Here is a 27439-nt window from a genome sequence, read left to right as displayed (position 1 = left end):
GGGAGGGGGGCCTCCCGGCGACCCCGGACCCGCCCGCGTCCACTCCGTTCCCCGGGACCCGCGGCGGGGGCGGGACCCTCCTCGCCGCCGCCCGGGCGGCGGCGGCGGCCTCGGCCGGCCCTTCCGTCGGTCAGTCGTATTTTTTGAGCGCTCGCTGTGCGCAAGGCGCCGTCCTGGGCGCCTGGGAGGGGTCAACGGAGCGACAGACAGACACGTTCCTGCCCCCGACGGGGCAGGACAGACGTGAACAGAAATAAATACGCAAATAAATAAGTGACAGGTACTTCCGGATGCGCTGCGGGGATGGGAGGGAGGATGGACGAAGGAGCGAGTCGGAGCGGCGTAGGAGGGAGTGGGAGGAGGGCGCGGGCGGGGAAGGCTTCCTGGAGGAGACGGGCCTCCGCTCACCGGCAGCCGCGAGGGCCAGCGTGTCCTGGGTGAACCCAGGGGGTCCGAGGACAAATCCCGGTCCCGTGCCTTGGTCGGACCACCCCACCCGTCCGCAGGCTCCCAGGCCGGTCCGAGCCGACGCGGGCGGGTTCGGATAACAGAGAAGCGGCGCGGCTCAGCGGAAGGAGCCCGGGCTGGGGAGTCAGAGGTCATGGATTCGAATCCCGCCTCTGCTCGTCAGCTGCGTGACTTTGGGCAAGTCACTGAATTTCTCTGGGCCTCAGTCACCTCACTGTAAAACGGGCATTAAGACCGTGAGCCTCACGGGGGACGACCTGATCATCCTGTATCCTCCCAGCACTTAGAGGAACGTTTTGCACATACTAAGCACTTAGCAAATGCCATCATTAGAGAAGCAGCGCGGCTGGGTGGAAAGAGCCCGGGCTTGGGAGTCAGAGGTCATGGGTTCGAATCCCAACTCCGCCACTTGGCAGCCGTGTGACTGTGGGCGAGTCACTTCACTTCTCTGGGCCTCAGTGACCCCATCTGGAAAAAGGGGATGAAGACCGTGAGCCCCACGTGGGACGACCCGATGACCCTGTATCTCCCCCAGCGCTTAGAACAGTGATCTGCACATAGTAAGTGCTTAACAAATACCAACATTATTAGTAGTAGTAAGCGCTTAACAAATGCCAACATTATAATAATAATATAATCATTATAATATTATTATTATAATAATAATGGTGGCATTCGTTTAGCGCTTACTATGTGCCAAGCACCATTCTAAGCGTTGAGACAGATTCAACATCATCAGGTTGGACACAGTCCCGGTCCCACATTAGACTCACGCTCTTATCCCCATTTTACAGATGAGGGAACTGAGGCCCAGAGAAGCGAAGTGACTCGCCCCAGGTCACACAGCAGACAGGAGGCGGCGGAGCCGGGACTAGAACCCACGACCTTCTGACTCCCAGGCCCGGGCTCTAGCCGCTAGGCCATACCGCTTCGGCACAGAGTGGAAGATCCGGCCGGGCTCCCGCGGTTGCAAGGAGGAAACTCCTCCGCCCTGCTCCTCATCCCAGAAAACCCGGCTCTTTTTTAATGGCATCTGTTAAGCGCTTACTATGTGCCAAGCACTGTACTAAATACCGGGATAAACAGATCCAAGCTCATCAGGTCGGACACAGTCCCCGTCCCAAATACTAAATCCCAGACTAAATCCCATTTTTCCTCATCTCCCACTCCCTCCCGCGTCACCCTCGCTCGCTCCCTTCGCTCTTCCCCCTTCCCCGCCCCGCTGACGCGTATATCCATAATTTTACTTTTTTATATCGATGTCTGTCTCCCCGCCCCGAGACCGTGAGCTCGTTGTGGGCGGGGACCGTCTCTCTCCGTCGCCGTATTGTACTTTCCCGAACGCTTAGTCCAGTGCTCTGCGCACGGTGAGCGCTCAATACATACGGCTGAATGAATGAAATAGGACTCACGATCTAGCTAGCAGCCAGAGCCCCGCTCTTTTTTATTTTTGATGGCACCGCGTAATTCATGACGGTACGAATTAAGCGTCTTACTATGTGCCAAGCACTCTTCTAAGCAAATGCTTACCAGGTGCCAGACGCTGTACTAAGCACTGGGACAGAGACGAGATAATTAGGTTGGACACAGGCCCAGGCCCACGTGGGGCTCCAGGTCTTAATTCCCATTTTAAGACGACGTACCTATAGAGTAGCCAGAGCTCTGCTCTCTTTTTAGACGGTATCTCTTAAGCGCTTACTACGTGCCAGCCACTGTACTGAGCGCTGGGATGGACACAGGCTAATCGCGTCGGACCCGATCCCGGTCCCACATGGGGCTCACGGCCTCCGTCCCTATTTTAAGATGAGGTAGCCGAGGCCCAGAGAGGCCAGGTGCCTGGCCCCGGGTCGCCCAGCAGAATAATAATAATGTTGGTATTTGTTAAGCGCTTACAATGTGCCGAGCACTGTTCTAAGCGCCGGGGGAGATACGGGGTCATCGGGTCGTCCCACGTGAGGCTCACGCTTAATCTCCATTTTACAGATGAGGGAACTGAGGCCCAGAGTAGTGAAGTGACTCGCCCACGGTCACACGGCTGACAAGCGGCAGAGCCGGGATTCGAACCCATGACCTCTGACTCCCAGGCCCGGGCTTTTTCCACTGAGCCACGCTAGAACCCAGGTCCTCTGACCCCAGGCCCGGGTTCTAGCCACCAGAAGAAGCCTGCCTTTCAGAAGAAAGGCTGCCTCGCTCACGGCTTCTTCGGTCAACGCGTGAGCCGTTTTGAAGGCTTTTTTTTTCCCCCAGAATAATAATAACGACGGCATTTGTTAAGCGCTTACTTTGTGCAAAGCACTGTTCTAAGCGCTGGGGAGGATGCGAGGGGATCGGGTTGTCCCACGTGGGGCTCCCCCCCATTTTACAGCTGAGGTCACTGAGGCCCAGAGAAGTGACGCGACCGGCCCCAAGTCCCCCAGGTGACTGAACGGGGATTCGAACCCATGACCCGTGACTCCCGAGCCCGGGCTCCTTCCACTGAGCTGCTTCTCTAACCGGCTTCTGGCCAGAGAGTCGGAGTTGGGGGAGGAGGCCAGGGAAAGCTCGGGGAAAAGAGGAGGAAAGGGAAGTCAGAGCGACGCCCTCCAGAGCGGCCCGCTGGCCTAATTAAACCTCCCGCCCGGCGCTTACCCGTTTGGCAAAAAGAGCTCGGCAAACAGGTCTTCTCCAAGGGCACTACGGCCGTTTCGCGGGCCCAGTTTTTCCGAAATCCCCCCCCCCCCCGTGACATCCCCCTCGACGGGGGAGAGGCGGCCGGCGCTTCTTAAAGCGGCAGGGCGTTCCGCTCAGAGGAAGGGCTCCGTCTCCCTCCAGAACCAAATTCCTCTCGGAGACAAGATGAAAAGGATTGATTTTTTTGTCTTGCTCACTTGGCTTCTTCCGCGAACGCATCCACCTACGCTCCACAGGCCTTCGCCGTTCACCCGTGCGGAACCTAGCAGCCGGAGCCCGGGCGTCCGAAGGATCTGGGTTCTAATCCCGGCTCCGCCGACCGTCTGCCGTGGGACCTCGGGCAAGTCACTTCTCTGGGCCTCAGGTCCCTCGTCTACAAAATGGGGACCACGAGGTGATGGGGTTGGACGGGGTCCCCGTCCCACATGGGGCTCGCCGTCTTCGTCGCCATTTTAATGATGTCGGTATTTGTTAAGCGCTTACTACGTGCAGAGCACTGTTCCAAGCGCTGGGGGAGATACAGGGTCATCAGGTTGTCCCACGTGGGGCTCGCGGTCTTCCTCCCCATTTGACAGATGAGGGAACTGAGGCCCAGAGAAGTGAAGTGACTCGCCCACGGTCACACGGCTGCCAAGTGGCAGGGCCGGGATTCGAACCCACGACCTCTGACTCCCAAGCCCGGGCTCTTTCCACTGAGCCACGCTGCTCCTCTATTTTAGAGATGAGGGAACTGAGGCCCGGAGAAGCGAAGTGGCCTGCCCCACCGCGGACAAATGGCGGAGTCGGGATCCGAACCCGGGGCCTCGGACTCCCGGACCGGGGCTCCCTCCCCTGGGCCAGGCCTGAAACTCACAGCCCGGAGGGCAACCAGACAACGGCCCTCCAGACGCTCCGCTCTGACTCGGGCTGGCCGAACCGCCTCTCCACCTTGGGCCTTCTGCCTCGGTGAACTTTTCTAACCGATACAGAAAGAGAAGATGAAATGAAAACAGATCGCCCGACCGAAGCCCCAAAAGCTGAGCTGAAGAGAAAGGGGAATCCATCTGACCAGAAAGCGATGGACTCAGGGAGATGAGAGGTTGGCCCAACAGTCCCGTACGCGACGGGAGACCCCGACCAACCTACCGAACCTTCCCTGAGACGCGACCCTGTCGAGCTAAAAAAAAGGGGTCTATAGGTTTTTTTAACAGCACTTGTGAGGCGCGTACTATGTGCTGGGCACTGTAATATTACTAACTGCGTTATCTGTTGAGCGCTTACTCTGCGCCAGGGACTGTACTAAGCGCCGGCGTGCAAACAAGCAAATTGGGTGGGACACGGTCCCTGTCCCACGTGGGGCTCCCAGTTTCAATCTCCATTTTCCAGATGAGAGAACTGAGGCCCAGAGAAGTGAAGCGACTTGCCCAAGGTCACTCAGCGGGAAAGTGGCGGAGCTGGGATCAGGACCCGTGACTTTCCGACGCCCAGGGCCGGGCTCTAGCCACCAGACCACGCCGCTTAAACGCTGGGGGGAATACAGGCTAATCATGTGCGACGCCGTCCACGTCACCCATTAATCCAAGCCTTTATTCTCTCCCGCCTTGACGACTGTATCAGCCTCCTCGCCGACCTCCCGGCCTCCCGTCTCCCCCCACTCCAGTCCCTACTTCACTCTGCTGCCCAAATCGCTTTTCGACAGAAATGTTCAGTCTGCTTTTCTCCATTCCGGCGGTTGCCCATCCACCTCCGCATCCAACGGAAACACCTCACCATCGGCTTTAAAGCCCTGCATCTCCTCGATCGCCTCGGGTCTTTCTTTTCCCAACCCGGCCCGCGCACACGCCAACCTTCTCGCTGTGCCGCCATCTCGCCTGTCGCGCCGCCGACCCCCTGGCCCACGTCCCGCCTCTGCCGCGGAACGCCCTCCCTCCTCAAATCCACCAGACGAAGCCTCTCCCCCTCTTCAAAGCCTTCCCGAAGGCCCGCCTCCTCCAAGAGGCCTTCCCGGACTAAGCCCCGCTTTTCCTCATCCCCTCTCCCTTCTGCGTCACCCTGACTCGCTCCCTTTATTCATCCCCCCTCCTAAACCCCACACCGCTCGTGTCCATACCTGTCATTTATTTATTAATATTCCTGCCAGCTTCCCTCTCTAGACTGTAAGCTCACCGCGGGCAGGGAACGTGTCTGTTCTATTTTAGAGTGTTCTCTCCCAAGTGTTTAGTACAGAGTGCTGCACACAGTAAGAGCTTAATAAGTAGAGTTGATTGATTTAACTGATGGGGCTCACAGTCTTCATCCCCATTTTACAGATAAGGGCACTGAGGCCCAGAGAAGTAATGATAATGTTGGTATTTGTTAAGCGCTTACTATGTGCAGAGCACTGTTCTAAGCGCTGGGGGAGATACAGGGTCATCAAGTTGCCCCACGTGAGGCTCACAGTTAATCCCCATTTGACAGATGAAGTCACTGAGGCACAGAGAAGCGAAGTGACTTGCCCACAGTCACACAGCTGACAAGGGGCAGAGCCAGGAGTCGAACTCATGACCTCTGACTCCCAAGCCCAGGCTCTTTCCACTGAGCCACGCTGCTTCCCAAGGTCTTGCCCAAGGTCCCACGGCAGACAAGTGGTGGAGCTGGGATTAGAACCCAGGTCCTCCTGACTCCCGAGCTCCTTCCAATAGGCCACGCTCCTTTTCGTTTTTCCCGAGGCAACGTCCTTAATCGATCAATCGATGGTATTTATTGAGCGCTTCCTAAGAGCCGAGCACTGTACCGAACGCTTGGGACAGTCCGGCACAACAAGAGTCGGCAGACCGGTTCCCTGCCCCCCGACGACCTCACAGTCAGGAGGGGTCAGGCCCAATCCGCTCCGCTTTAGAGAGTGACGCCGACACACGGAGTTAGAATAAGCCACCTTGAACCTCCGGGGAGAGAGGAATTAAAATAAAAACCAAAAAGTCTGACGTCCGGGGCTCCTCCGCCCCATCTGCGGTCCCCTTGGGCGGCACCGGATCGGGAGAGGCGGAGGCGAAGCTTACCTGGGCGCACCTCCCCAGGTCGGCCCTGCCCAGGTAGCGGAATATCTTTAAGGCCAGTTCGTACGGCAGCTGGACGTCGAAGAAGGGCACCTCGTTGATTTCGTTCTGGGGAGGGGAAAGAGAAAAGCGTCAGAAAAACCATTCGTTCATTCGATCGTATTTATTGAGCGCTTACTGTGTGCAGACCGCTGTACTTGGGAAGTGCAGTCTGGCAACAAAGAGAGACGATCTCTGCCCACAAGGGGCTCACAGTCTAGAAGGGGGGGGGGGGGGGGGAGAGGCATCAAAACAAGTAGACAGGCATCAAGAACATCATTATAAATAGAATTATAGATATGCATCAATAATACAAATAGAATTATAGATAGATATATATATATATATATACACACACACACACACACGAGTGTTGGGGGGGTAGAGCAAAGGGAGCGGTCGGGGCGATGGGGAGGGGAGGAGGGGCAGAGGGAAAGGGAGGGCTCGGTCCGGGAAGGCCTCCCGGAGGAGGGGAGCCCTCGGTAGGGCTTCGAAGAGGGGAAGAGAGCGAGTCGGGCGGAGGCGAGGAGGGAGGGCGTCCCGGGACCGCGGGAGGACGGGGGCCGGGGGTCGACGGCGGGACGGGCGAGGACGGGGGACGGCGAGGAGGTGGGCGGCGGCAGAGGAGCGGAGCGTACGCGCCGCGATGGAGAAGGAGGGGGGAGAGAAGGGAGGGGAGGCAGGAGGAGACGTGGTGATGGAGAACTCTGAAGCCAAAAGTGAGGAGTTTTCGTTTGACACGACAGGCGACAAAAAAGAAGAAACACTCCTGACCGGAGGTATGCGGGGCCGGGAGCCGTTTCCTCCGACAGGAGGTCCGTACAGTGCTCTGACCCAGGAACTGCTCAATAAATGCCACTGATTGTACCCGACTGAAGCCCAGGACTCTCCTGTGAGTTCGTTCCGGGCAGGGAACGTGCCTCCGAATTCTCTTGTATCGGACTCTCCCAAGTGCTCAGTACGGTGTTCTGCCCGCAGGGAGGGCTCAATAGATACCACCGACTGAACGCGATGAATTGACAACGGGTGCATTCTTGCTAAGCTGAGCCCGGGCCTCTTTCATAACTACGTGAGTTCGTTATGGGCGGGGAACCTGTGCGCTAATTCTGTTGATTTGAACTCTCCCAGGTGCTTAGTAGAGTGCTCAAACTAATTCTCTTCCCCTCTTCAAAACCCTAATTAGAGCTCACCTCCTCCAAGAGGCCTTCCCACACTGAGCCTCCCCTTTTCCCTCTGCTCCCCCTCTACCCCGCCTTCACCTCCCCTCAGCTAAACCCTCTTTTCCCCCCTTTCCCTCCGCTCCTCCCCCTCTCCCTTCCCCTCCCCTCAGCACTCTGCTCGACCGTTCAATTGTATATATTTTCATGACCCTATTTATTTTGTTAATGAGATGTCCATCCCCTTGATTCTATTTATCGCTATTGTTTTGACGAGTTGCTCATCCCCTCGATTCTATTTATTGCTACCGTTTTTGTCCGTCCGTCCGATTAGACCGTGAGCCCGTCGGTGGGCAGGGACCGTCTCCATCTGTTGCCGATTTGTCCATTCCAAGCGCTTAGGACAGTGCTCTGCACATAGTAAGCGCTCAATAAATACTACTGAATGGATGCTCAAGCGCTTAGTGCAGCGCTCTGCACATAGTAAACGCTCAAAAAATACGATTGAATTGAATGAATAAATGCTTAGTACAGTGCTCTGCACATAATAAAAATAATAACTGAGGTATTTGTTAAGCGCTTACTATGTGTCAAGCACTGTTCTAAGTGCTGGGGGAAATATAGGGTAATCAGGTTGTCCCACAGGGGGCTCACAGTCTTAATCCCCATTGTACAGATGAGGTCATTGAGGCCCAGAGAAGTGAAGTGACTTGCCCGAGGTCACACAGCAGACAGGTGGCGGAGCCGGGATTAGAACCCACGGCCTCTGACTCCCAAGCTCGGCCTCTTTCCGCTAAGCCACGCTGTTAAGCACCTACCACGTGCCAAGCCCCGTTCTACGCATCGGGCAGGCACGATATAATGGGGTCGGACACGGTCCGTGTCCCACACAGGACTCGCGGTCTCCATCTCCTTTTCCCAGAGAATGTTGGTAGTTGTTAAGCGCTTACTATGTGCAGAGCACTGTTCGAAGCGCTGGGGGAGACACAGGGTCATCAGGTTGTCCCCCGTGAGGCTCCCAGTCTTCATCCCCATTTTTACAGACGACGTAACTGAGGCCCAGAGAAGTGAAGTGACTCGCCCACAGTCACCCAGCTGCCAAGCGGCAGAGCCGGGATTCGAACCCATGACCTCCGACTCCCAAGCCCGGGCTCTTTCCACTGAGCCACGCTACTTGCCCGAGGTGTCACAGCAGACAAATGGCGGAGCGAGGATTAGAACCCAGGGCCTCCTGACTCCAAGGCCTGTATTCTACCCGCTGTCATTCATTCATTCAATCAACTGTACTTATTGAGTGCTTACTCTGTGCAGAACACTGTCCAGAGCGCTTGGGAGAGGACCCTACGACAACGAACGGACACATTCCCCGCCCACAACGAGTTCACCGCCCTGAAACCCAAAGCACTGGCTCGGTGGAAAGAGCCCGGGCTTCGGAGTCAGAGGTCATGGGTTCGACTCCCGGCTCTGCCACTTGTCAGCCGTGTGACTGTGGGCGAGTCACTTCACTTCTCTGGGCCTCAGTGACCTCATCTGGAAAATGGGGATTAACTGTGAGCCTCACGTGGGACGACCTGATTCCCCTGTTTCTCCCCCAGCGCTCAGAACGGTGCTCGGCACATAGTAAGCGCTTAACAAATACCAACGTTATTATTATTAATAAGGAAGATTCCACCTTGCCGGGGCGGAGTATCGATCCGCAGCCTGGACCGAGAAGGGGGAGAGGGAGGTTGCCAAATATAAAATCTTGAGGGTTGTAAGAAAATAAAATGTGATTAAAAATGTGGTCACGCTGCTTCTCTAGAGGAAGGAACCCTTCCCTGGAAGCCTCTCTCCCCCTAGACTATAATGGGCCTACCGGCTCTGCTGCCCTTTATTATTAATAATAATATTAATGATAATGATGACGGTAAGTGCCTAACAAACACTATTATTATCACTGTTATCATTACTATTATTTGTTAAGCGCTTACTATGCACTGTTTGAAGCGCTGGGGTAGATACAGCGTAAAATTCACGATAAATAGAATCAAGAATCACTGTAGTAGTGGAGAAGCAGCGTGGCTTAGTGGAAAGAGGCCGGGCTTGGGAGTCGGAGGTCGTGGGTTCTAATCCCGGCTCCGCCACTTGTCTGCTGTGTGACGTCGGGCAAGTCACTTCCCTTCTCTGGGCCTCAGTGACCTCATCTGGAAAAACGGGGATTAGAAAATGTCAGCCCCACGTGGGACAATCTGATTCCCCTGCATCTACCCCAGCGCTCAGAACAGTGCTCTGCACATAGTTAGCGCTTAACAAATACCGTAATTATTATACAGTTCCCCTTGAGAGCTCCCCTCCTCCAGGAGGCCTTCCCAGCCTGAGCCCTCCCTTTCCCTCTGCTCCTCCTCCCCTCCCCATCGCCCCGACTCCCTCCCTCCGCTTCTCCCCCTTCCCCTCGCCGCAGCCCTTGTGCATATTTTATATTATTTATTACTCCATTTTGTGAATGATGTATATATATCTAGGATTCTATTTATCTTGATGACATTGACGCCAGACTACTTGTTTTGCTCTGCTGTCTGTCTCCCCCGTTTAGACCGCGAGCCCGTCGTCGGGCAGGGATGGTCTCTAACGGTTGCCGAATTGTCCGTTCCCAGGGCTCAGGACAGTGCTCTGCACATAGTAAGCGCTCAATAAATACTGCTGAATGACTGAATACAGGTTAACCAGGGTGGACACGGTCAGCGGCCTCAACCCCCATTTTTTTCCCGATGAGGGAACGGGGCCCGGAGAAGCGAAGTGACCTGCGCGAGGGTGGCCCAGCAGACGGGGGCCGGAGCCCGGATTGGAACCCGTGACCTTCTGACTCCCGGGCCCGGGCTCTAAGCCACGACGGCGGGGCCGCTCCTCTACCCCACAGCGTTTAGAGAAGCCCTCGGCCCGGAGACCGTCGTTATCGTCACGGAGCTCCCCACGGCGTCGGCCGCCCGACTTAAAATCATGCATTTTTAATGGCTCCGGCCGATTTCGGCATCGGCGGCCGGCGACCCGCTAATTCGCCGTTTAGGTTCTCGCAAGGCCCTCCCCCGCGTGACCCTGGGCTCGAAATAGAAGATTCTCTCAGCATTTTTAAGCAGGCGGGTGGGCTAATCGGCGCGGCCCCGAGAGGGGTCTGCCGAGCCCACCGCCCCCCGGGCACGGGCTGAGATCCCGGGGGGGACGCCAGACACCCACCCAGAGCGGCGGGAAACACGGGAGGCGGGGGATCCGTGGCGGGGGGCGAGGAAGAGACGGAGCCGGGGACGCTGCCCTTCGGAGAAACCCTTCCCCGGCGAAGGAGCGGTGCCGGAAAAACGAAAGACCCCGCCATTCGGTCGGGCGGAAAAACCGCGACGGGCTGAGAGAGGCGGGGGGCGGTCCAAAGGAACCGCAGAAAAGCTCCGAAGGGATTCTGGCGGGCGAGGTAAAAATATGCTGAGGGCTAAAGAGAAAAAAAAAAAAAAACCCAACCCAAACCGCCAGACGAAGAAGAATACGAGTGTCTCATCACCTAAGTGGTTGGGGGCTGGGGGACGAGGGGGAGACCCAAGAGAAGGGGGAAACGGAGGTCACAGCCGGAGTGAGAAACGTCCCGGGAGGACGCGAGCGGAGACACAGCCCGGCCCGGTGGCAAGAGCCCGGGCTTGGGAGTCGGAGGTCATGGGTTCGAATCCCGGCTCCGCCGCTTGGCAGCTGTGTGGCTGTGGGCGAGTCACGTCACTTCTCTGGGCCTCAGTGACTTCATCTGTCAAATGAGGATGAAGACTGTGAGCCTCACGTGGCACGACCCGATTCCCCTGTATCTCCCCCAGCGCTTAAAACAGTGCTCGGCACATAGTAAGCGCTTAACAAATACCAACATTATCATTATTATTATTTACTTCTCTGGGCCTCGGTTCCCCACCTAGAAAATGGGGATGAAGACTGTGAGCCCCACGTGGGACCAGGGGGGCGGGGGCTGTGTCCAACTTGATTACCTTCTATCTCCTCCAGGGCATAGAACAGTGCTGGGCACAGAGTGAGCGCTTAACGAACTCCCTAACAATAATAACGGCTTAGTGGCAGGAGCCCGGACTTGGGAGTCAGAGGGCGTGGGTTCTAATCCCGCCCGCCTGCTGTGGGACCTCGGGCAAGTCGCATCTATAAAATGGGGATTAACTCTGAGCCTCAGGTGGGACAACCTGATGACCCCATATCTCCCCCAGCGCTTAGAACAGTGCTTGGCCCATAGTAAGCGCTTAAATGCCAACACTATTATTATTCTTCTCTTCTCTGGACCTCGGTTCCCTCATCTGGAAAATGGGGATGGAGAGTGTGAGCCCCAGGAGGGTTGGAGACTGTGTCCAACCTGACCACCTTGTATCTACCCCAGTTAATAATAATAATAATAATGTTGGTATTTGTTAAGCGCTTACTATGTGCAGAGCACTGTTCTAAGCGCTGGGGTAAACACAGGGGAATCGGGTTGTCCCACGTGGGGCTCACAGTCTTAATCCCCATTTTACAGATGAGGGAACTGAGGCCCAGAGAAGTGAAGTGACTCGCCCACCGTCACACAGCTGACAGGTGGCAGAGCTGGGATTCGAACTCATGAGCTCTGACTCCAAAGCCCGTGCTCTTTCCACTGCGCCACGCTGCTTCTCGTTCTTAAATCAGTGCTTGGCACAGAGTAAGCACTTAACAAATACCATTATTATAATAATAATAAAGTCGGTTGAGAACTCCAGGCCGAGCGGAAGGAGCTGAAGGGATCGGTCCGATGGCATAAATTCTGCTTTTCTCCTTGCCGCTCACAGGCAACCTCCCTCTGCAACGCGATTGCTTTTTTGGCTCGTGGATATCCAGGGTATTTTTGTAGCGCTTACTCTGTGCCCAGCCCTTTTTTTCTTTTTTAAGGTACTTGTTAAGCGCCGCTAAGCACTCTACTAAGCGCTGGGGTAGATAGGAGCTAATCGGGTTGGACCCAGTCCCTGGCCCACACGGCACCTCCAGTCTTAATCCCCATTTGACAGATGAGGGAACTGAGGCCCAGAGAAGCGAAGCGACTTCCCCGAGGTCCCACAGCAGATGAGTGGCGGATCCGGGATTAGAACCCAAGTCCCTCCGACTCCCAGGCCGGGGCCCGATTCCCTAGGCCGCGCTGCTTCTCTTCTCACGCCCGCGGGCTCCCGGGAGAGCCTTTTTGGGGAATCCCTCCCCATCGACTTTCCTGGCCAAGGAGCTGACGCTTCATGCTTTCATTCCCCCGTATTTATTCATTCGATTGCATTGACCGAGCGTTTCCTGTGTGCAGGGCACTGTACTGAGCGCTTGGGAGAGAACGATAAACAGACACATTCCCCGCCCACAACGCGCTTAAGAATAATCACGGTACTTGTTAAGCACCTGAGGGGGAGACAGACGTTACCCGAAATAAACGAACGAGAGATTTGGGGCCGGGAGGTCGCTGAAAGGGAAAGTGAGGAGCGGGATGGACGTTTCCACGGACGGGGGCAGCAGAAGCGGGTGGTTTCTGGGGACAGAGGGCAAGCGAGCACGAGGAAGAGGCGGCGGCAGCCGGGGAGCGAGGCCGAGAGCCGGGTTGGACACCTCCTGGAATGATGATGATGATGGTGGTATTTGGTAAGCGCTTACTATGTGCCAGGCACTGTTCTAAGCGCCGGGGTAGATACAAGGTCATCAGGTTGTCCCAAGTGGGGCTCACAGTCTTAATCCCCATTTTCCAGATGAGGGAATTGAGGCACAGAGAAGTGACTTGCCCAAGGTGACACAGCAGACAAGCGGCGGAGCGCGGGATTCGAACCCACGACCTCTGACTCCCAAGCCCAGGATCTTTCCACTGAGCCACGCTGCTTCCTGGAAGCAGCGAGAATCGCCTCGGCTTTCGTTTGCCTTCCTCGGCGCCAACTGGGACCCGCTTTCTCTTCCTCCCTTCCCCGGCCGGGCCCGCTAAGAGCGTGAGCTCCTCCCGGGCAGGGGCCGGGGCCGTCTCCTCATTCATTCTTTCGATCGGATTTATTGAGCGTTTGAGCACTGTACTAAGCACTTGGAAGGTACAACTGGGCAACAGATAGAGACGATCCCTGCCCAACAACGGGCTCGCGGTCTAGAAGCGGGGAGACGGCCAACAGAACCAGAAGCAGCGTGGCTCAGTGGAAAGAGCACGGGCTTTGGAGTCAGGGCTCATGAGTTCGAATCCCAGCTCTGCCACTTGTCGGCTGTGTGACTGTGGGCAAGTCACTTAACTTCTCTGTGCCTCAGTTCCCTCATCTGTAAAATGGGGATTAAGATTGTGAGCCCCACGTGGGACAACCTGATTCCCCTATGTCTACCCCAGCGCTTAGAACAGTGCTCGGCACATAGTAAGCGCTTAACAAATACCAACATTAGAACCAGTAGACGGGCATCGATACCATCAAAATAGATAAATACGGCCACTACATATGCGGCATCCGGGCGAAAAAGCAGAGGCCCGGGAGTCAGGAGATCCGAGTTCTAGTCCTGGCTCCGCCACTGTCCCGCTGGGTGACCTTAGGCCAGCTACTTAACCTCCCTAGGCCTCAGTTTCCTCCTCTGGGAAATGGGGAGAAAGTGAGCCACTCTCCTTTCATTCATTCATTCATTCATTCAATCGGATTTACTGAGCGCTTACTTTGTGCAGAGCTCTGGACTAAGCGCTTGGAAAGTACAGTTCGGCATCAGATCGAGACGATCTCTAGCCAACAACGGGCTCTGGGGTCGGCTCTGTCTAACGGCGCGATAGGAAAACCGTAAGTCACCCGACAAATGGCCCCGAAACTTGGGTCTGGCCATCCAAACCATGGGACGGGGGTGATGGGGATCTCAGAGAGGGGCGAAGAGCAGGGTTTGGAAGAGGACAGAATCGGAAGAGAAGGAAGAAGAGAGAGAGACCAGGTCAGGTAAGGAGGTGGACTGAGGAGGAGGAGGAGGAGGAGGAGGAGGATAGAGACTGAAGAGGAGAAGGAAGACTCCTTGAGGGAATCGTCTACACTCTGCCTTGAATTCCTCTCCTCCGACTCTCTCCTTGGACCCCCTTCCATCTAACTTCTGTCCCCTTCCCTCCACTGAAACCACCCTCTCAAAGGTCGCCAGTGACCTCCTCCTTGCCAAGTCCAATGGCTCCTACTCCATCCTAATTTATTCCTTCCATCGTATTTATTGAGCGCTTACTGTGCGCAGAGCGCTGTACTAAGCGCTTGGAAGGGACAATTCGGCAACAGAGAGAGACTATCCCTGCCCAAAGAGGAGGAGGAGAACAGAAAAGGGTGACGTGTGGAGGACAAAAAGAGAGGAGGAGGAGGGAAAGGAGGAAGAGGATGGAATCTAGAGGTGGAAGAGAAGGAGAGGAGGACAGAAGAGGATGAGGTGTGAAGTACAGAAAGAAGAGGGGAGGAGAGAAAAGGAGGAAGAGGATGGAGTCTGGAGGAGGGGGAGGACAGAAGACGATGAGGTGTGGAGGAGAAAAATGAGGGGAGGAGGGAAAGGGAGGAAGGGGATGGAGTCTAGAGGTGAAAGAAGGAGAGGAGGACAGAAGAAGATGAGCTGTGGAGGAGAAAAAGGGGGGAGGAAGAGAATGGAGTTGGGGGGGGAAGAGGAGGATGAGATGTGGAGGAGAAAAAGAGGGGGGAGGAGGAGGAGGGAAAAGGAGGAAGAGGATGGAGTCGGGAGAAGGAGGACAGAAGAGGATAAGGTGAGGAGGAGAAAAAAAGGTGGAGGAGGAGGGAAAGGGATGAAGAGGATGGAGTCGGGAGAAGGAAGACGGAAGAGGATGAGGTGTGGAGGAGAAAAAGAGGGGAGGAGAAGGGAAAGGGAGAAAGAGGGTGGAGTTGGGAGAAGGAGGACAAAAGAGAATGAAGTGTGGAGGAGAAGAAGAGGGGAGGAGGGAAAAGGAGGAAGAGGATGGAATCTAGAGGTGGAGGAGAAGAGAAAGGTAAGAGAGGGTGAGGTGTGGAGGAGGAAAGGGGGAGGGGGAAGAGGAGGGAAAAGGAGGAAGAGGAGGCAGTCTAGAGATGGAGGAGGAGGAGGAGGAGGGCAGGGGAGGATGAAGTGTGGAGGGGAAAAAGAAGGGAGGAGGAGGGAAAGGGAAGAAGGGGATGGAGCCTAGAGGAGGAAGAGAAGGAGAGGAGGGCAGAAGAGGATGAGCTGTGGGGGAGAAAAAGAAGGGGGGAGAAAGAAGAGGGAAAAGGAGGCGGTCTAGAGGTGGTGGAGGAGAAGGAGGAGGACAGAGGAGGATGAAGTGTGGAGGAGAAAAAGAAGGGAGGAGGAGGAAGAGAACAGAGTCAGGAGGAGGAGGCGGGCATAAGAGGATGAAATGTAGAGGAGAAAGAGAGGGGGGAAGAGGGAAAGGGAGGAAGGGGATGGAGTTGGGAGAAGGATGACAAAAGAGGATGAAGTGTGGAGGAGAAAAAGAGGGGAGGAGGAGGAGGGAAGGGGAGCAAGAGGGTGGAGTCGGGAGGCAAACAGAAGAGGATGGGGTGTGGAGGAGGAAAAGGGGGGAAGAAAGGAAGAGGGTGGAGTCAGGAGGCAAGTAGAAGAGGATGGGGTGTGGAGGAGGAAAAGAGGGGAGGGGGTGGAGGAGGGAAGGGGAGCAAGAGGGTGGAGTCGGGAGGCAAACAGAAGAGGCTGGGGTGTGGAGGAGGAGGGAGGGAGGGCAGGGAAAGGACAAGATGGGAAGGGCGGAGGAGGAGGAGGAGGCCGGAGTGCGGGGGAGGGGCAGGAGGAGGAGGAAGAGGAGGAGGAGGAGGAGAGGAGCCTTACCAGGTCGTGGATGAGCTGGTCCAGGAGGCGGGAGCGGCCGGGGAGGCAGCCGAGGGGGTCGGCCAAGGGGGGCTCGGCCAAGGGGGGCTCGGCCAAGGGCGGCTCGGCCAAGGGCGGCTGGGCCAAGGGCGGCTCGGCCAAGGGCGGCTCGGGGGGTCCGGCCCCCGCCTCCAGGAGGCCCAGGGCCAGGGCCAGGTAGCCTGACCCCGCCCGTGACCCCGCCGGTGACCCCGCTGCCGCCGCCGCCGCCGCCGCCGCCGCCGCCGAGCCCGGCGGTGAGCCCGGCCGCCGCCGCTTGTGCGGCCGCCCCCGGCCCCGCAGCTCCTCCAGCCCGGCCGCGCACGACCCCCGCCCTGCCCCCCCGCAATTGCCCCTCCCCCGCAATTGCCCCCCCCCGCAATTGCCCCCCGCACGGCGCTCCGGGCCCGCACCCCCCCGGCCGGGCCACACTTCCGGCGGCGCCGCGGCCTTCGCGGTCCGGCCTCCCCTCGGTCCGTCCGCCCCCGGTTCCGGCCGCCCCGCCTTCCCCGCGCATCAGGGTTCCGCCCGCACCGGGGGTCCGCCCCGCTCCCCTTCCCTCCCTCCCTCCCGCCCGTCACTCACGAGGACTCCTAGGTGCACGGCACTGCACTAAGCGCTTGGAAAATGGACAGTCATTCAGTCAGTACTATTTACTGAGCTCTTTCTAGGTGCAGAGCACCGCGCTGAGCGCTTGGAATGGACAGGAGTATTTAATGAGCTCTTCCTAGGTGCAGGGCACTGCACTAAGCGCTTGGAATGGACAGTCATTCAGTCAATACTATTTACTGAGCTCTTAGTAGGTGCAGAGCACCGCGCTGAGCGCTTGGAATGGACAGGAGTATTTAATGAGCTCTTCCTAGGTGCAGGGCACTGCACTAAGCGCTTGGAATGGACAGTCATTCAGTCAATACTATTTACTGAGCTCTTACTAGGTGCAGAGCGCTAGACTAAGCGCTTGGAATGGACAATCATTCATTCAATAGTATTTACTGAGCCCTTCCTAGGTGCAGGGCACTGCACTAAGCGCTTGGAATGGACAGTCATTCAGTCAATAGTATTTACTGAGCTCTTCCTAGGTGCAGAGCGCTGGACTAAGCGCTTGGAATGGACAATCATTCATTCAATAGTATTTACTGAGCTCTTACTAGGTGCAGAGCTAGAGCTGGACTAAGCTCTTGGAATGGACAGTCATTCATTCAATAGTATTTACTGAGCTCTTACTAGGGGCAGAGCACTGGACTAAGCGCTTGGAATGGACATTCAATTGTATTTACTGAGCTCTTACTAGGGGTAGAGCACTGCACTGAGCCCTTGGAATGGACAGTCATTCATTCAATACTATTTATTGAGCTCTTACTAGGTGCACAGCACTGGACTAAGCGCTTGGAATGGACATTCATTCATTCATCGAATAGTATTTACTGAGCTCTTACTAAGTGCAGAGCACTGGACTAAGCGCTTGGAATGGACATTCATTCAATAGTATTTACTGAGCTCTTACTAGGGGCAGAGCACTGGACTAGCACTTGGAATGGACAATTCGGCAACGGAGACCATCCCTGCCCACTGGTGGGCTCACAGTCTAATCGGGGGAGACAGATGGACAAAAACAAGACAACTTAATCGCAATAAATAGAATCAAGGGGATGTACACCTCATTTACAAAATAAATAGGATAATAAAAATATATACAATTGAGCAGAGTGCTGAGGGGAGGGGACGGGAGAGGGGGAGGAGCAGGAGCAGAGGGGAAAAGGGGCTTAGCTGAGGGGAGGCGAAGGGGGGCCAGAGAGGGAGCAGAGGGAACAAGGGGAAGTTGAGTCTGGGATAATAAAAGTTGGTATTTGTTAAGCCCTTACCATGTGCCAAGCACTGTTCTCAGCGCTGGGGAAGATACAGGGTAGTCGGGTTGTCCCTCGTGGGGCTCCCAGTCTTCATCCCCGTTTTACAAAGGAGGGAAGTGAGGCCCAGAGAAGTGAAGTAAATTGCCCAAAGTCACACAGCTGACAGGTGGCAGAATCAGGATTAGAACCCATGACCTCTGACTCCCAAGCCTGGACTCTTGCCACTGAGCCGCCACGCTGCTTCTCTATAATAACGATGGTATTTGTTAAGTGCTTACTAGGTGCCAGGCACTGTTCTAAGCGCTGGATGACAGTGTCTCTGCTTGCTTAATAAATACGATGGTACTTATTAATACGATGGTATAATAATAATAATAATGATGGCATTTGTTAAGCACTTACTATGTGCAAAGCACTGTTCTAAGCACTGGGGTAGATACAGGGTCATCAGGTTGTCCCACGTGGGGCTCACAGTCTTCATCCCCATTTTACAAAGGAGGGAACTGAGGCTCAGAGGAGTGACGTGACTCGCTTCAAGTCACAGACATGCCAAGCGGCGGAGTCGGCATTAGAACCCGTGACCTCTGGCTCCCGAACCCGGGCTCTTTCCACTGAGCCGCGCTGCTTCTTCGTGCCAAGCATTGTTCTAAACGCTGGATGGCAGCGTCTCTGCTTGCTTAATAATCAGGATGGTATTCGTTAAGCGCTTATTATGTGCCAAGTCCTGTTGTAAGCGGTGGGGTAGACACAAGGTCACCGGCTTGTCCCACATGGGGCTCACAGCAGCGTGGCTCGATAGAAAGAAGCCAGGCTGGGAGTCCGAGGTGGTGGGTTCTGATTCCGGCTCCGCCACTTGTCCACTGGGTGACTTTGGGCAAGTCGCTTCACTTCTCTGAGCCTCAGTGACCTCATCTGGAAAATGGGAATGAAATCTGAGAGCCCCACGTGGGACAATCTCATTATCTGGTATCTCCCCCAGCGCTTAGAACAGTGCTTGGCACATAGGAAGCGTTTAACAAGTGCCACAAATATTATTATTATTCCCCTTTTACAGATGAGGTCACTGAGGCCCAGGGAAGTTCATTCATTCATTTAATCGTGTTTCTTGAGCGCTTTCTGTGTGCAGAGCACTAGACTAAGTGCTTGGAAAGTACAATTCGGCAACAGAGAGAGACAATCCCTGCCCAAGCAACGGGCTCACAGTCTAAAAGACTTGCCCAAGGTCACATATCAGACAAGTGGTGGAGCCGGGATTAGAACCCCCGTTCTCTGACTCCCAAACCCAGGCTATTTCCATTAAACCACACTGCTTCGCCCAATGCCCAGACCACCCACCCTCTCCCGACCCCAGGCCAAGTGGATGGCCAAGATCCGCCCTTTCCTCTCCACCCAAACGGCTAACGTACCGGTTCGGGCTCTCGTAATATCCCGGCTGGATTATTGTGTCAGCCTTCTCTCTGATCTCCCGTCCTCCTGTCTCTCCCCCCTCCAGTCTATTCTTCATTCTGCTGCCCGGATCATCTTCCTGCAGAAAGGCTCTGGGCCTGTCACTCCCCTCCTCAAAAACCTCCAGCGGTTGCCCTTCGACCTCCGCACGAAACAAAAACTCCTCACTCTGGGCTTCGAGGCTGTCCGTCCCTTCGCCCCCTCCTACCTCTCCTCCCTTCTCTCTCTCCACCGCCCACCCCGCACGCTCCGCTCCTCCGCCGCCCGCCTCCTCGCCGTCCCCCGGTCTCGCCTATCCCGCCGTCGACCCCCGGCCCACGTCCTCCCGCCGTCCCGGAACGCCCTCCCTCCTCACCTTCGCCAAATTAACTCTCTTCCCCTCTTCCCAGCCCTACTGAGAGCTCACCTCCTCCGGGAGACCTGCCCGGACTGAGCCCTCCCTTTCCCTCTGCTCCTCCTCCCCTCCCCATTCCCCCTTCTGCCTCCCTCTGCTCTTCCCCCTTCCCCTCCCTACAGCACTGTGCATATTTGTATATATTATTTATTACTCTATTTATTTTGTTAATGATGTGTATATATCTATGATTCCATTCATCTCAATGATATCTACGCCACACTGCTTGTTTTGTTTTCTTCTGTTTTGCTCCTGCTGTCCGTCTCCCCGGTTAAGACTGTGAGCCCGTCGTTGGGCAGGGATCGTCTCTGTCTGTTGCCAAATTGTCCATTCCAAGCGCTTAGTCCAGTGCTCTGCACATAGTAAGCGCTCAATAAATACTATTAAATGAATGAATGGATTTGGCAGAGCCGGAATTAGAACCCAGTTCCTTCTGACTCCCAGGCCTGGGTTCTGTCCTCTAAGCCACACTGGCACCTAGCACTCTGGGGTGAGGTCAAATCATTCCTTGTCAACTATCTTGACGCAGAAAGGACCCTGGGAGGAGGTGCCAGTTTTCCATTTCTGAACGAGTGAGGCTTCATAGAGTGCTTTGCACATAGTAAGCACTCGATAAATACGATTGAATGAGTGAGGGGGAGTACGGAGGGGGTGTAGCGTCGGGGGGCGGGGCGGGGCTTCGGAGAGATGGGGGATACAGCCCCAGGTGGAGACTCAGACAGGGAAACAGGTGGGGGCAAATTGGAGAGAGAGAGAGAGAGAGAGACAGAGAGAGGGCCTCCTGGTAGGCAGGGCGTTTCTCTTTTCTACTGTTCTGTTGTCCTCTCCCAAGCGCTTAGTTCAACGTTCTGCACACAGGAAGCGGCATGGAGAAGCGACATGGAGAAGCGGCATGGAGAAGCTGGAGAAGCAGCACGGCTTAGCGGATAGAGCCCCGGGGCTGGGAGTCAGAAGGTCATTCATTCATTCATTCAATAGTATTTATCGAGCGCTTACTATGTGCAGAGCCCTGGACTAAGCGCTTGGAATGGACAAATCGGTAACAGATAGAGACGGTCTCTGCCCTCTGACGGGCGCACGGTCTTATCGGGGGAGACGGACAGACAAGAACAGTAGCATCCCAGCTCTGCCACTTGTCTGCTGCGTGACCTTGGACAAGTCACTTCCCTTCTCTGGGCCTCGGCGACCTCCTCTGGAAAACGGGGATGGAGACCGTGAGCCCCACGTGGGACGGGGACTACGTCCAATCCGATTTGCTTGGACCCACCCTGGCGCTTACTAGAGTGCCTGGCGCAGAGTCAGCGCCTATCAGAGACCAGAATTATTATTGTCATTAGGAAGCGCCCAGTAAATACGACTGACCGTCTGGGGTCAGGGACCTCCAACCCTCAGGGCCAACGCCGGCTCAGCCCTCCCTCACGGCCTCGGCTCTGCGGGCAGGAGGAGGAGGTCGATGCCACTCATCGGGCACCGGTGTCTCGGACGTCGGTCGGTTACGAGAAAAGTCTGGGCGGCTGCCAGGGATCTGGGGGTCTATCATCCTTTTTCCCGCTGCTCCTCCTTCCCAAATCCCCCAGTGTGCCGGGATGCGAAGCGGGCCAAGGAATTACAGGGAAGGAGACAGCAGGGGACCTTGGCAAATGTCCAACGCTTAATCTCCCCAAGACTCCCCTGATGCCCCTCCGGTGTAACGGCTCCCCCGTCCCCGCCGCCTGCCATTTAACGGGGCTTTTAGCCTAATAAAGACCATCGGTGAACCCACCACGCTGTGCTTAGAAGCCAGACTCCCACCTTTCAAAGAGCTCAGAGCCTCTGGTGAATGATTTTTGCTTAACCGAATCCGTCTGGCACCAATCCTTGGCCGGGGGCGGCTCCGTCTAATCCCATTTTACAGCTGGGAAGACACACAAGGGAAGCGGTTTCTCGCGGGAGCGACAAGCGGAAGCAGTCGGCCCAGAAGATCGGCCGGCTCACGCGGCCCGGGAGACTGCCTGGGTCGCTCGCGTGGCGGTAGACTGTTGCATGGTTGCGTCCTGCGGACTGCCGTTGCTTGACTTTTGAATCCCCCGCAGGATGGCAACTATTGCTCCCGCCTGAGTTTCGCGTTTCCTGAATGGCCGTAACTCCTGGGCCGTCAACCGCTTCCCTCCTACCTCACCTCACCGCTCTCCTACTCCCACCCAGCCCGCGCACTCTGCTCCTCTAGTGCCAACCTTCTCGCCGTCCCTCCATCTCGTCTCTCTCTCCGCCTACCCCTCGGCCACGTCCCGCGACTCCCTCCTTCCTCAAATCCCACAGACGATGACTCTCCCCTCCACCTTCAAGGCTTTATCGAAGGCCCATCTCCTCCAAGGGGCCTTCCGTGACCGAGCCCTCCTTTCCTCTTCTCCCACTCCCTTCTGCGTCACCCTGACTTGCTCTCTTTTTTCATCCTCCCACCTTGAGTCTCCCACCACTTATATCCTCATCTGTCATTTGTTTATTTCCATTGATATCCGTCTCCCACCTCTAGACTGTCTGCTCCTTGTGGGCAGGGAATGTCTCTGTTTATTGTTATATCGCACTCTCCCAAACGCTTAGTGAGCTTACCAAGCACAGTAAGCCCTTGATAAATAAATTTGGATGAATCCTGCCTGAACCTTGCATTCCCTGCAAGAATTATTATTATTATTATTATTATTATGTGTCATGCACTGTTCTGAACACTGCCCAAGAGATCAGTCAATCAGCTTGGATCCAGTCCCGCATGGGGCTCACAGTCTAAATATAGAGAGAGAAAAGAGATTGACTCCCCATTTCACAGAGGAGGGAACTGAGGCCCAGAGAAGTAAAATAATAATGTTGGTATTTGCTAAGTGCTTACTATGCGCCAACCACTGTTCTAAGAGTTGAGGTAGATACAGGGTAATCAGGCTGTCCCACATGAGGCACACAGTCTTAATCCCCATTTTACAGATGAGGTAACTGAGGCACCGAGAAGGGAAGTGACTTGCCCAAAGTCACACCGCCGACAAGTGGCAGAGCTGGGATGAGAACCCGTGATCTCTGACTCCTAAGCCCATGCTCTTTCCACTGAGCCTTGCTGCTTCCCCAAAATGATTTGCCCAGGGTCACCCAGCAGACAAGTGGCAGGGCCGGGATTGGAATCCAGGTCCTCTGGCTCCCGGGCCCGGGTTCTAGCCACTAGACCACACTGCTTCCCCGAGGTTGGTGGATTCCCCACAGGCCAGGGATCCCATCTCCCTAACAACCCCTCCGCACCACATCCCCCCGACTCCCTGACCCACCCCGCCATCTCCAATTCGACTCCAGTAGCCCCACATTCCCTCTTCTCCCTCCTTCGCCCCGACTCGCTCCCTTTCTTCATCCCTCCTCCCAGCCCCACACCACCCACATCCGTATCGGTCATTTCTTTCTTTCTATCATGTCTGTCTCCCCTTCTAGACTCGAAGCTCGTCATGGGTGGGGAATGTGTCCTTTTATTGTTGTATTCTACTTTCCCAAGAGCTTAGTACAGTGCTCTGCACACAGTAAGTTCACAATAAATCCGACTGCCTGACTCCATCTCCTCACTGTCACCTCCATTTTGTGCTTTCCTGCCTCTCGGGCAGTGTTCAGAACAGTGCTTGACACATAATAATAATGTTGGTATTTGTTAAGCGCTTACTATGTGCAGAGCACTGTTCTAAGCGCTGGGGGAGATACAGGATAATCAGTTGTCTCACGTGAGGCTCCCGGTCTTCATCCCCATTTGACAGATGAGGTCACTGAGGCACAGAGAAGTGAAGTGACTCGCCCACAGTCACACAGCTGACGAGTGGCCGAGCCGGGATTCGAACCCTTGACCTCTGACTCCCAAGCCCGGGCTCTTTCCACTGAGCCACGCCGCTTCTCTTCTCATTATAATAATGCTAATAATAACAATAATGTTGGTAATTGTTAAAGAAGCAGCATGGCTCAGTGCACAGAGCCTGGGCTCGGGAGTCAGAGGTTGTGGGGTCTAATCCCGGCTCCTTCACTTGTCAGCTCTGTGACTTTGGGCAAGTCACTTCACTTCTCTGTGCCTCAGTTACCTCATCTGTAAATTGGGAATTAAAACTGTGAGCCCCAAGTGGGATAACCTGATTACCTTGTATCTACCCCAGTGCTTAGAACAGTGCTTGGACATAGTAAATTCTTCACAAATACCATCATCATCATCATCAAGTGGTAGAGTCTGGATTAGAACCCAAGTCTTGGGGAAGCAGCGCGGCTCAGTGGAAAGAGTCCAGGCTTGGGCGTCAGAGGTCATGGGTTCTAATCCCGGCTCCACCGCTTGTCAGCTGTGTGACTTTGGACAAGTCACTTAACTTCTCTGTGTCTCAGTTTCCTCAACTGTAAAATGGGGACTAGGTCTGTGAGCCCCACATGGGACAACCTGATCACCTTGCATCCCCCCCCAGCGCTTAGAACAGTGCTTGGCACATAGTAAGCTCTTAACAAATAACATCATTATTATCCTCTCAAGAAGCTGGGGCGCAGGGAGTGGATGAACCCCAGATCCACAGCCCGGAACAGCTTCGGAAATTGTTTTTCAAAGGCGGAACCGTATTTTATAGATCGATTTATTCTTTTTGACAATTCCCTGGCTGGAACGTCCGCCTGATCCCCGGATTATAAGCCTAAGGAGGGCAGAGACTGGATTCAGTCCACATCTCCCCCACTCCTCAAGACCCTCCGGCGGTTGCCCATCCACCTCCACGTCAAACAGAAACTCGTCACCGTCGGCTTGAAAGTTCTCCATCCCCTCGGCCCCTCCGACCTCACCTCGTTGCTCTCCTACTCCCACCCAGCCCGCACGCTTCGCTCCTCTAATGTCCACCTTCTCCCTGTCCCTCCATCTCCTCTATCTCGCCGATGACCTCTCATTCACCTCCAGCCTCTGACCTGGCCTTCCTCCCTCTTCATATCGGACAGACCACCAATCTCCCCACCTTCAGAGCCCTACTATAATCACACCTCCTCCAAGAATCATGTTGGTATTTGTTAAGCGCTTACTATGTGCAGAGCACTGTTCCAAGCGCTGGGGGAGATACGGGGTCATCGGGTCGTCCCACGTGAGGCTCACAGTTAATCCCCATTTTCCAGAGGAGGGAACCGAGGCACAGAGAAGCGAAGTGACTCGCCCACAGTCACACAGCTGACGAGTGGCAGAGCCGGGAGTCGAACCCATGACCCCTGACTTCAAAGCCCAGGCTCTTTCCACTGAGCCACGCTGCTTCCCCCCAAAGCCTACCCTGGTTAGGCCCTCATCTCCCCCGTCCCCCTCCCCTCTACCTGAACCCTTTATCAATTTGATAATCACCTCTATCCCCAGCCCCACAGTGCTTAAACGCATAACGCTAAACTTTCCCACTCCCCCATCAATAATTTATTTTCCGTGCCGGTCTCCTCCTCTAGACTGTAAGCTCCTCGGGGGCGGGGAACATGTTTACCCACTCTACTGTAAGGCGTGTAGAAGCAGCATGGTGTAGCGAATAGAGCCCGGGCCTGGGAGTCAGAAGGATCTGGATTCTAATCCCGGCTCCTCCGCTTGTCTGCTGTGTGACCCTGGGCAAGTCGCTTCACTTCTCTGGACCTCAGTGACCTCCTCTGTAAAATGGGGTTGGAGACTGTGAGCCCCATGTGGGACAAGGGATTGGATCCAACGCGATTTGCTCGTATTCACCCCAGCGCTTAGTACAGCGCCCGGCACAGAGTAAGCGCTTAACAAATTCCATCATTATTATCATTATTATTATGACTGCGTCATTCTCGCCCAAGTGCCTAGTACAGTGTACAGTAAGAACTCGATAAATGCCACTGATTGTTTGATGGATCTATACTATGATAGCCCGCATGAGTCTTCAATAAATCTGAGCTGATGTGTGTTAATTAGGAGCGGCGTGGCCTACCGAAATGAGTACAGACCTGAGAGCCAGAAGACCTGGGTTCTAGTCCCTCCTCTTCCTCTTGCCTGCTGTGTGACCTCAGGCAATTCACTGAATTTCTCTGTGCATAAGTTTCCTCTTCTGTGGGACAGGGACTCTGTCCCGCCTGATTATCTTATATCTACTCTACTTGGCTATTTTTTTACTTTTTACAATTTTTTTTTACTATTATTAGTATTTTTATGGTTTTGCTATTTTTAAATGATGTTTGTAAAGTGCTTACTATGTACCACACATTGTGCTAAATGCTGGGGTTTCATACAGCTAAATCAGTCCATGTCTCACATGGGACTCACAGTCTTATTATTTATAATAATGGTATTTTTTAAGCTCTTACTACATGCCAAGCACTGTTCTAATCGCTGAGGGAGATACAAGGTCATCAGATTGTCCACGGTGGGGCTCTCAGTCTTCATCCCCATTTTCCAGATGAGGGAACTGAGGTACAGAGAAGTGAAGTGATTTGCCCAAAGTAACCCAGCCGACAGGTAGCGGAGCCGGTATTAGAACCCACGATCTCTGATTCCCAACCCCGGGCTTTTTTCCCTAGGCCATACCGCTTCTCACAGCAGGCAACTGCCCGGGTGGCTCAGTGGAAAGAGCACGGGCTTCAGAGTCAGAGGTCATGGGTTCGAATGCCTGCTCTGCCACTTGTCACCTGTGTGACCGTGGGCAAGTCACTTCACTTCTCTGTGCCTCAGTCACCTCATCTGTAAAATGGGGATTCACTGTGAGCCTCACGTGGGACAACCTGATGACCCTGTATCTACCCCAGCGCTTAGAACAGTGCTCTGCACCTAGCCAGCGCTTAACAAATACCAACATTATTATTATTAAAATAGGGATTAAGACTGTGAGCCTCACGTGGGACAATCTGATGACCCCGTATCTCCCCCAGTGCTTAGAACAGTGCTCTGCACATAGTAAGCGCTTAACAAATACCAACATTATTATTATTATTAGACAGAAGGATCTGGGTTCTAATCCCAGTTCCGCCACTTGCCTGCTGGGTGACCTTGGGCAAGCCACTTCACCTCTCTGGACCTCAGTTACCTCTTCTGTAAAATGGGGATGAAGACTGTGAGTCCTATGTGAAAAAGGGACCGTGTCTAACCCGATTAAGTTGTACCTATCCCAGGGCTCAGTACGGTGCCTGGCACATAGTCTCCTCTCCCTCCTCCTCTTCTGTCTCTTCTTTCTCCTCCTCTTCTATCTCCTCTTTCCTCCTCCTCTTCTGTCTCCTCTCCCTCCTCTTCTTCTGTCTCTTCTTTCCTCCTCCTCTTCTGTCTCTTCTTTCCTCCTCTTCTTCTGTCTCTTCTTTCTCCTCCTCTTCTATCTCCTCTTTCCTCCTCCTCTTCTGTCTCCTCTCCCTCCTCCTCTTGTCTCCTCTTTCCTCTTCCTCTTCTATCTCTTCTTTCTCCTCCTCTTCTATCTTCTCTTTCCGCCTCCTCTTCTGTCTCCTCTCCCTCCTCCTCTTCTGCCTCCTCTTTCCTCTTCTGTCTCCTTTCCTTCCTCCTCTTCTGTCTCCTCTTTCCTCCTCCTCTTCTGCCTCTTCTTTCTCCTCCTCTTCTATCTCCTCTTTCCACCTCTTCTGTCTCCTCTTTCCTCCTCCTCTCTGCCTCCT

At 54.8% G+C, this 27439-nt stretch overlaps 1 protein-coding gene across 1 annotated transcript in view; it reads right to left on the bottom strand.

The window, feature by feature from the left end:
* The window catches only part of FBXW8 (F-box and WD repeat domain containing 8), a 125485-nt gene extending 108809 nt beyond the window's left edge, over positions 1–16676 (bottom strand). The window contains exons 1-3 of the mRNA XM_029057600.1: positions 16592–16676; positions 16142–16494; positions 6156–6260 (exon numbers count right to left, since the gene is read on the bottom strand). Coding sequence (XP_028913433.1) covers positions 6156–6260; positions 16142–16494; positions 16592–16676 — 543 coding nt within the window. The remainder of the gene's footprint in view (positions 1–6155; positions 6261–16141; positions 16495–16591) is intronic.
* Between the last annotated feature and the right edge of the window lie 10763 nt (positions 16677–27439).

This window comes from Ornithorhynchus anatinus, chromosome 2 (assembly GCF_004115215.2).
Source record: "Ornithorhynchus anatinus isolate Pmale09 chromosome 2, mOrnAna1.pri.v4, whole genome shotgun sequence".
Classification (NCBI taxonomy): Eukaryota; Metazoa; Chordata; class Mammalia; order Monotremata; family Ornithorhynchidae; genus Ornithorhynchus; species Ornithorhynchus anatinus.
Note: the sequence above shows the minus strand (reverse complement) of the source record. Positions and strands in the feature narration are given on the sequence as shown.